The sequence below is a fragment of the Onychostoma macrolepis genome, chromosome 09, assembly GCF_012432095.1.
Source record: "Onychostoma macrolepis isolate SWU-2019 chromosome 09, ASM1243209v1, whole genome shotgun sequence".
Taxonomy (NCBI): domain Eukaryota; kingdom Metazoa; phylum Chordata; class Actinopteri; order Cypriniformes; family Cyprinidae; genus Onychostoma; species Onychostoma macrolepis.
In genome coordinates, this window is record NC_081163.1 from 32,449,151 (window position 1) to 32,459,399 (window position 10,249).

Sequence of the window (10,249 nt, forward strand, 5' to 3'; positions counted from 1 at the left end):
TTCAAATTTAAATTTGAAAACAAATAAAAGCATTTTACGAAATGAACGTTCCCAAAGTGAATCCAAATAAATCAATTGTTTGCTGAAGGCACGCCAATTTAATATGATGCATTTGAATAACAATAAATGCAATTTTGCAGTTTGTTCTCTGCTAGGATATTGCAGTTGTTTTATTCAGTTCATCCAGTTCAGTTTACTGAAATGACCCGGACTAAACAATAAAATAATATCCTGAAATTCTACAAAGAAAGCGGTAAATGGGTTGTCTAGTAAAGGCAATACTCACGTCGCTGGTAACCATGATTTATGTGTCAAATACTTATTAAAACAAGGGGTAACTCTAAGAAACTTTCAAGGCATTCTAGTGGTATTACAAAATATGGAAATTATTACCCTGGTTTAATGGGGACAAGAGTTTTGAAAAGGAAGAGTAGTAATCTGAACAGTGCAACACATTTCCATGTCTCTTTGATGCTATCATGATTTATAATAGGCTATGATTTATACATAGAGACATTTCTTTCTTTCTTTTTTTTTTTTGAGAAGCAAGAAGGCCTTAGAATGTTTTGATAATTTATATTCAGTCGAGAGGAAAATAATCTAAATCAAAATAGTTTGTCAACTGGTATAATGCATAATATATAATTGGTACAATACGAAAACAGCATAACTCTGATCAGGTTTGGGATACCCCACAATCCCGGACTATTTGTAATCTCAGAAAATCTGTAAATCGTTGACGGAAAAGTTTTATAATAAAATGAAAAATGTATTACATTATTTGTTTTTGCAACGACGACGTGAAGCTACTTGATATACGCCGTTAATATAGCAGATAGATAGTATATAGACAATTACATGGCTGTTTCTTTTGTTTTTCAAAGAAAAAAAAAAACACGAAAGCACATACAGAAACAAATAATAATAATAAGACAATAAGGAAATATGACAATGCAAGGTGAAAACATTTGGGAAGTTCTCACACTTCCATATTTAGGCCAAGGGTCAGAAGTTCGAGGAAAAAAAGATACTCTTCTAATTTCCCTTTGTATACATTTCAGAAACGGTCTCAGTATTTGCCTAGAAACGTCAAACAAATATTAGTAATGTGTTTTAATTTAGAATGTAGTTTTCATATTTAAACAGAATTGCGAAAGAAAGAAAGAAAGAAAAAGAAAGTTGCACCGATACATCTGAAAGCTATCAGATTTATTGTTCTCATTCACTTCTCGCTGAGTCAGTACTGAACTTAAATAACAACCACGGGGGAAACGGTTTGACAACGGTTTGTTTCAGCTTCGTCAATGTGTTTGTGTACAATATCTGTATATAATAACAAGTGTAATACTAACAGTATAAAATATAATCAATATTTAAAATGGCAGAGGGGAAGGCCTACAAGAGATGCTACTAGGTTGAAAGTCATCACAGCGCGCAACAAATCTGTCATTGCTCCTGAAAATATTTTGAAATTGATTTTAGTGAAAAATATAAAGCAAATCATTTAAATCAACACAGAGAATTCATATTGCCAAATTTACACAGACTTGTTATCAAAACCCACCAAAAAATCTGCCTAGAAAAAGCAGTGAAGAGAGGGCAATATCCACGATTATTCAGCCAAACAACAACAAAAAGTGTTTACAAGGGGTCGGCTGAAATTGGAAAATAAGTGCAGCTTGAGAGTAATCAATCTTTTTTTTTTTTTTTTCCTTATTTTTTTTTTTTTTCTTAAGAGTTTTCTCTGTGTAAAAGCTATTCACAGAAGTGTGGTCCACAAAAATACTATGAAATAGAAAAGGTGTAGTTTGTTGCACATAATGCTCCAAGAGTAGACAAGACAATTCCGTTTCGTTAAAATGAGTAATATAATTCCTGTGCGTAAAATTGATACGTGTCCTGGGGTAAATTCTTCCACTGTTTAATATTTAATGTTTGTCTGCATTTATCCATGTCCTTGGGAGTTCTTTTGTAATTTCAATCCATAAAGTCTATGTTGGCTTTGGGCTGGTTATGATTTCGGTGTCAGTGCACCAGAATCTCCTGGCCATAGGAGCTCGCAGCTGTCACGTTGTGGTTGCTGTCCGGTTCATCTTTCAAACTTGCACCTTTTAAGTAATCTACCACAAAACTCCCCTGAAACACAGAGCAAACAGAGTCATTTATCGTTAGGGACATTGGAGGATAAAACGAAGAGCTTTTAAAGATTTTAGCTTCGGTTTCTTTCGTAATTTACATAGAATATTTGTGATATCTTGCTGACTTGAAGTGTGTATAAAATGATTTGTTCTACGTCTCAGTGAACATACGTTTGCAGTCCATGGACGGAGGCGGTGTGTCTGCACTCACGTTGCCGGCATGGCTGTACACGTCCTCGGGCGTCTGAGGAACCCCAGGCGGCGTCATCCTCTTCTCCTTCTGCCTTCGGTTGCAGAACCAGACCCGAACCACCTCCTTTTCGAGCTGGAGGTTGTCCGCCAGAGAGGTTATCTCCTGCGCTGACGGTTTGGGGCATTTCAAAAAATGGCTCTCCAAGGCTCCCTTCACGCTCACCTCGATGGAGGTGCGCTTCTTTCGTTTTCTGCCTTGAGCTGCTATTTTGTCGATGCTGGTGGGACTTCCCGTGGTCGAGTCGGCCTCCTCCAGCCACTTGTTCAGCAGCGGCTTGAGTTTGCACATGTTTTTGAAGCTCAGCTGGAGAGCCTCGAACCTGCAAATGGTGGTCTGCGAGAAAACATTCCCGTAAAGAGTTCCCAGCGCTAGCCCGACGTCGGCTTGAGTAAAACCCAGTTTGATCCGACGCTGCTTAAACTGTTTGGCAAACTGCTCCAGGTCGTCGGAGGTCGGCGTGTCCTCGTCTGAGTGCGAGTCGTGGCTGTTGACTCCCGCGTGGTGCTGCTGGTGGTGGTGGTGGTGAGGGTGCTGCTGCTGCTGATGGTGGTGGTGGTGATGATGGTGATCCATTTCTGGCGAGTCTCCTCGCATCAGACCCGGGTGGACTAAACTCCCGGGAGGGTTCAGCATCCCGTTGACTGTGAAGCCACCCGGCTGGGAATAAATGAGAGACTGCTGGGACTGCTGCTGTCCTCCGGTGATGGTGGGGATGTGGGAGGCTGTGGTGCCACCCCATGCGCTTTGGTGCGACTGGTGAGCCCCTAAATGCGAGGCTCTGTGGTGCAGCGCGGTGCTAGAGTGTAGGTCTTCTCTGTTTGAACTGTTCTTCACGTCTTGTTGCTGTGGGCTCCCGGCCATGCCAACTGGGCTGGAGGACCAAGGGGAGCCGGCTTCTGCCGCTGCAGCGGCGGCGGCGGCGGCGGCGGCCGCGGCAGCCGCATGTGGCAGTGAGGTAACCCACTGATGGGCATGGCTCAGCATGTGCCCCCCGTTACTGGCTGTCATGGCTCCTTGCATGAAGTCGCTCTGCACCATCTTGACCGCGGGGTCTCCTCTGTAACCTCCCGACACCGATGTTACGGCACCGCTTCCCGGCTGCATGCCACCACCTCCGGACTCCGAGTGCACGATCGAGGCTGATGAGAGAATGCTATTGCTGGCCAGGTAAGGATTGGAAGCCGCTGTGGCCATCCCCCCTCACCACTTTGAACAATTCTACTTATTATTCCCCCCTCCCCGTATTGTCGTAACTTTTTTCCAAGCCTCGAAGGCGCGCACTATTTCATGAATTATTCAAGCTGGAAAAGTATGCGTGGTATTTTGATTTGGTCCACCGACAGCACAGCAAAAGATGGCCAAAATATATCCGTCAAAGCCTCCTTTTATCAGAAGCAAAAGGAGAAAGAAATACCTTCAGCGTAGAAATCCACATTATGCATGGAGGCTGTTTTTACGATTGCATTCCGTTCTTAATGTCATTGTCTTAAAGACCAATTACGAAACCAAAAAGTCTTGTTTGTTCTTCTTCACATCAACTACTCGTGACGATTACACAAATCCCACACCGAACTTCATCGCGCGCTCTCTTGACTTGATGTGGAGGCTTATCAGAAGAAGACGCTCCTTTGTAAACTTCTCTCTTGTCCCGCAACCCACGAGGCGCTTTCTTACCAAGGCTTGCTTCCCTTGTTTCTTCTTTTCACAGAGTCCATCCGACGTTAATCTTGAACACGTTCAACTGCACACAACTCTATTAAATGTCCGCGCAACGGAGAGCTTTCGCTGTCCTCGCTCGCTCCGTTCCTCTCTCTGAGCGCGAGAGCACGCGAATGTTTACGTTCAGCCCCCGCGTGCGCACACCATGCACATCCTTCACCCAATTACCGCGAGGAAGTTTCTGCGAGATTGATGCTCATTGGATATCCTTCGGGAGAGTGACAGATCTTAGGGCACAGCTAAGAAATCACGTCAAGGCGTTGCAATTTGCTATGTCTAATTTGGATTTGTCAACATACGAATAAAAGTGACTAGACCCTCTATCCGAACAGGAAGCTTCAGTTGATATAATTTGAGTGCGCTGTACTGCATTATTGGCTTAACGACGCCGTAGGTGTTTTGTTTTTGTTACAGAGGAAACTGTTTGGCTTGTTTTCGTCTCAGCGTTTGTTTTATTTTACTTTACGTTGGCCTTTTGTCTGCAACAGGCATTTAAAATGTTAAAATGAATTTGTGCTGATGATAAATTATAACTGTGTATGATATTTTACCTATGGGCATGTAACAAACAAACAGGGAAATCAGAATAGATGGGATACAGATAAAACAATGCAAACAGCAGGCAGATAAAAACATTAAGCATTTCAGCTTTGGCTTAGGGGTACAAATGAAGTAAGTATATAGATTAGATTTTTATCCAGAAAATGTATGTAATCTACTGTTACCACCATGTAAGGACTGGCAACTTAACGGAAAGCACGTTTTATAGTTTATTCAGATTTATTCCAATAATAAAGCAGAGCCATTTCAAAGCACGAGCCGTGTAAACTTTTAAAATGATTTATTTATTTCATTTTTGAATTGTGGCACAACGAGGTTTTAAAAAAATACATAGCCAAATAAACACAATCGTTGTACGCCCACTATTTCATATTGTTTAATTAGTTTCAGTGGTACCTCTGGAACATGGAAGTTGAACATATCAGGCCTTTCAGAGGAAAAAAGAACCATCAGATGTAGGCTACGTAATAATCCCTGAGTGGTGATTTATTATTATTGTTGTTTGTTTATTTGTAGACTGATCCACCTCTGGAATATAGCCTACATATAACCTATTGTATAGTGTCGAGGACAGGGACACTCGTGCACTGCGAGCGAGGAACAGTTAGTGCTGATTTTCATTTGCATAAATTTTCATATGTTTAAGTGAAAATAATAGCGGAGCGGAGGAGAGCGGGATTCACTCGAGACGGAGCAAGAGAGAGAGGGAGCTGCGCTGGATTCATTCCTGCGGTAAGAGATATACCTCTCTTTCTCACTCTCTCCGTCTGAATGTTTTGTTTAAATAGCGAAAAACTGTCTATATTGAATTTAAGAGCCGCGGTGAATCGCACGCTCGTAAAATCTGCTGTAAAATGTATTTCTGTGCGGAGCAGCGAGGGCCTTACGCTTACTGTGATAGCCTACAATTCCTGAAAATCACACTATTTATATAAAATAAATGCGGTTTTGCTTGAGGGCCAATAACGGTGGCAAATGCATCATAGCACAAGGATGCAGAGGGTTAAATGACATCAACTCTCCTTGACAATTTCATTAAGCTTCTTAGCTTCTTAAGCAAAGACTTCCAGGATTTTATATCATGGACTTATAAGGTAGGCTTCTTATTTATTTATTTGACGTTCCAAAGATATAACGAATTAGTTATTAAAGGTGTAGGCTAGTTCATTGAGTTTTACTCTATCTGCAATTTGAAAAGAAATAAGTTAGTGTAGTTTTCAAGACCAGCTGGACACGAGCAGCCCAGTCAAATTTAAAACTCTTTAAAACTACGCGTGTTAATAACTTACAAGTCGATTCGCTGGCTGCCTGCGATTTTTATTGCTTGTTTGAAAATATAAAATAACATTGGTCAATCAAAAAGCCATGTGAAGTGTCAGTCAGATATTTGCCGTAACAGCATTCTGAATTAATTTGCACAAACTAACATGACCCTCCCTGTAACAGGCCTGCAATAAGTTTATTACGGGAAATATGTAGTCTATCAGCAGGCATGGGTACATAGATGATCCATCAATCACTGTCCGACAAAGTCATGTTTAACAACGGCTCAGTTTGTCATTTGTAAATTAAGATACTTATTTCTTATTACGCCTTCATTTTGTGCGCTAATTGACGCATTATATAGAAAGGTTGTTTTACTTGAGGTTAAGTCGAGTTTTGCATGAGAGTATAGCCATGAAGCAGCGAGGACCCTTTACACCGCCATGACTGTGTTTCAAGATAATTCTTTAAAAAAAAAAGCCTATATATATATGTATATATGTGTGTGTGTGTGTGTGTGTGTATTTTGCACTATACTTTATATATGAAATTTGCACTTGCTTTTTAATTAGATTCTTCAAAAGATCTGTCCCTTTATCCGTTACTTTGTCATTGACAACTTACAAACTTTTCCCACAAAAGATTTAATAAATTGTAATTTTTTTTTTAAATTTTAATAAGCAGGACTATATAACGCTGTCTTTAAATTCTCAATAAATATGTAGCTAATATAATCACTGCCATTCCCAAGTTAGACAAGCGTAAGGGACCTAATAGAAAATCATATAAGAAATTAAAAAACAAAATCTTACAGGCATCATATCTAAAATGATAAGGTAACCTTGTAGATATATTCCCAAAGTTTCCCAAAGAAATAAATAAATAATGTACCTAAACCATTAATAACCACATCAACTATATTCTGACTTAGTCTAAATAAAAGTTGTTGCTTAAATGATGAGAATAAGTTTCCGCCAAATGATTCTATTGCTTGCCCTACACACACACACACACACACACACACACACACACACCTATTTCCCCCAGTCCCTGTATTACATTAATCAAAGCACATATTTCCCAAAGGAATCCACACATGGATCACAGTAAATCCTAGTGAAATTGAATCACACAGAGGCCTAACTCAGCAGCCCAGCCTTTATTTTCCATACATATTTTTGAGTGATATCTTCTAAGAGAAAACATGGGAAAAATTTACACCTATTGACATTCACTACTAAATAAGCTGCTATAAATGTGTTTCCTAGCTAGACAAGGCATTGGCAGCCCTATAACCAACCTCATGTTTCCCCTTGAAAGCAGCAACACAATTTCTACCTTATGTTGTTCTCTTGACTAAAGTGAATTTGGCACTTGTATTTTGTTGAGGTGCATGATTATAAATGTTAAACTATTTCAGATGCCTCGCTGTCTCGTTGAAATGACATTACAGAGATGTCGTGAACATTTCCAGCTCTACAGAGCTGAAACTGTTCAGTCTGAGGAAAGTTTCAAACGTGCTATGCTTTCTCCTGCAAGTGACTGCAATTCAAATCTCTTTTCCCCCTGCAGGTAAGAGCAAGTCCCTCTGATAAACACAAGACACACAAGGCCTTCTTTCAGTGAAAGCTCCTTTATAGGGGCAGGATGGCTAGGATTATCTTTCCTTCTGTCCTCGTCTCTCTCTCTCGTGTGCCATCTCAGCTGGCTGAGTATTCCAGCAATGTATAGAAAGTTGTGTTGGACAGATGTTTACATTATATTCTGGATATGACCACATATTGTGCACTGTTCTAAGTCATCAAAAGTGACCGGCTGACTCATTTTTAGAGATTTTAATAATTTCCTTCTAGAAAGAACACCACAGCACCTCTGAAAGGCTCCAGCAAAGGTGTTATTCAGCTATGTTCGAGGTTTTCTGTGGGTAAAGCTCAAACCAGCTGGAGCAAAAATCACAGAATTGTCCTCTCCTCCTTTATTTCTCATGTGCGGCATTTGCATTTTACTCAGCTTAGCAAAAGAAATAGCCTGCAGCGAGAAAACTCTATCCACTATGCATATGAGAAAGAAAGAGAGGGAGAACGAGAGAATAAAAGAAGTGAAAAAGAACACAGACAGGCTGACTGAAAGGAAATGAGAGATAATCTCAACGCTACTGTCCATTTTTCCAATGTAGTCGCAAGCCATCATCCGTAATGGGAAAAATGCATCAGCATGCGCCGCTAGACGAAGTGCAATCCACACGTTCTTTTGTCACCTAACCATGGATATCTTCACTCTATGGTCTTAAATAGTCTTTTGATTGGTATCTCGAGACCAATTTACAGATCTTCACCATTATTACCATAGAGCAGATGCATTATGTCGGCCCGTCTTTTGGGAAGGGGCCATTCTCAGGGAAGTATCTTCGCATGTTACCTGAGGACGTCACAGGCATGTTATCATCCTCAGACCCTGCCAACTGTATGTGTCCCCATCTCTTCTGACAACTAAAGGGACCCATCACTGTTTCAGCCCACAGAGAATGACTCAAAGGGCCTTTAAAGTGAGTAAAACCCATTCTCTTTAATTCTGATTACACTCTGAAAGTGTCTTTAGCATGTGGCGGCTAAATTGGGCTATCAGCGCTAAGTAGCGGCGGGGAAGAAAAGAGCCAATTATGCCAGTCAAAGCCAGATGATGATTCTCATCTTCACTCTCTCTAACACACACACACACACACACACTCACACACTTGCACACAAACAAAAGAGAGGAGAGGAATATGTGTCTTTTGTTCTAAAATATAGAACACATATCACCTGACACACCTTTCGCAGTATTGAGAGACACCTACGGATCCACAATTTCACTCTTACTGACTTCATAATGACATCTGTTTAATATAAATAGCCAGAGGCTGTAAGATATAAATTCATATCCATAACAATCATAAATACTCACAGTTTAAAAATAAAGCAATTCTTTCTAAATCAACTGTGTTATTTTATTTATTTATTTCACGCATGGTGGATGACTCAAACCCTATCAGATGTTTATTTGTGTGGGATAAAAGCAGAACCTGTAAAACCTTCAACAATGCAGTAAGATTTAACTTAATTCAAGTGACTATATCCTGAGGGTAATTTGTGCCAAATCTGAGCTTCGCGGTGCCTGCATGATTAATGTGCATAGAGGAGTTTATCCCTTCAAACACATTCACTGTTTTGACAATCTAGCATTTCTTAGAATAGTAAGGTGCTGTTTGACTAAAGCACAGTCCATTAACTCCTGATACACTCCTGATCTCCCACTGTTACTGCTGGATGTCGTGGATGTGAGTTCATGTGCTTCCACAGTGAACTTTTATGGGCTAGAAAGGGATCGGATGCTTTGTGATCACAACATTAGGACACTTGGAAAAAATGGCTGAGAGGACAGAAGTTTTTTCTTCATTCATCGATAAGAGAGAGGGATGTGTTGTATCTTGCATGAAGATCCATCAATCGGTTTACCTCAGCAGACTCGAAGGGAGAAGGATGCTGCTGGCATGCGGGATTAAAAAAAAAAAAAAAAAAAAGATATCAAATTAGAAATGTAATGTATATGGAAGCTTAACACAGATAATTAAAGCACATTACCTCACTGAAAAAAAGTGTTGCAATTGATGTAACCTATGATTTTTGTTAGTGTGACCTAATTGTCAGGTTGATCAAGTCAGAATGAAGCGTTTCATGTGCGTGTAAAAAGTTTTTCAACTGCATTTTTAATAAAACAAGTAACTCTTCAATAAAGTTGGCAGTTACAGTATCTTCAAAAGTTTAAACACTTCTATGTTTGACTGAACGTATGTTTCCCTTGAACCCAAAGACCAATTAGTCTATATGTATGTACACTAAGAAAAAAAAAAAGTTCTGCATAAATATTTACAAAACATCTACAAAAGGAAAAACAAAAATTGCAATAGATGGAGACATAGAAAAAGCTGCCAGCAAGGGTGGCAAACGTGTAAAGTAAGAGGTTGGAAAAGCATCTTAACAAGCTGGTTGAGAGAATGCCAAGATTGAAGAGTCTAAATTATTATTTATTTAGTCATGACATCCCTCCATTTGTGTTGTTTCATATTTGTGATATAAATAATACTAAACAATGAGGGTTTTAGTACATTTGCACATATTAAAACCCTCGATTATCACATAATATTGATAATATGAATTAATTCATAGTGTCGCTCAATTATTATATGAAATATTACATATTTTTCTTTGAAAATGACCAGTACCAGATGCAACAGAAGAGAAATATTCCAGAGGTACTTGGCACGTCACTATTTATT

General features: G+C 39.7%; 1 protein-coding gene across 2 annotated transcripts; it reads right to left on the reverse strand.

Moving 5' to 3' along the window:
- Positions 1–1,194: 1,194 nt before the first annotated feature.
- Positions 1,195–4,210, reverse strand: pou3f3a (POU class 3 homeobox 3a). Of its 2 annotated transcripts, none has more exons than XM_058786026.1 (2): positions 2,350–4,210; positions 1,195–2,136 (listed from the first exon to the last, which is right to left on the reverse strand). In XM_058786026.1, exons 1-2 carry the CDS (start codon positions 3,583–3,585, stop codon positions 2,026–2,028), a joined length of 1,347 nt encoding a protein of 448 aa, XP_058642009.1. In that variant the 5' UTR covers positions 3,586–4,210; the 3' UTR covers positions 1,195–2,025. The 2 variants fall into 2 exon arrangements, with proteins under 2 accessions (XP_058642009.1, XP_058642010.1); XM_058786027.1 differs by having other exon boundaries at positions 2,310–4,210.
- Positions 4,211–10,249: the final 6,039 nt, after the last annotated feature.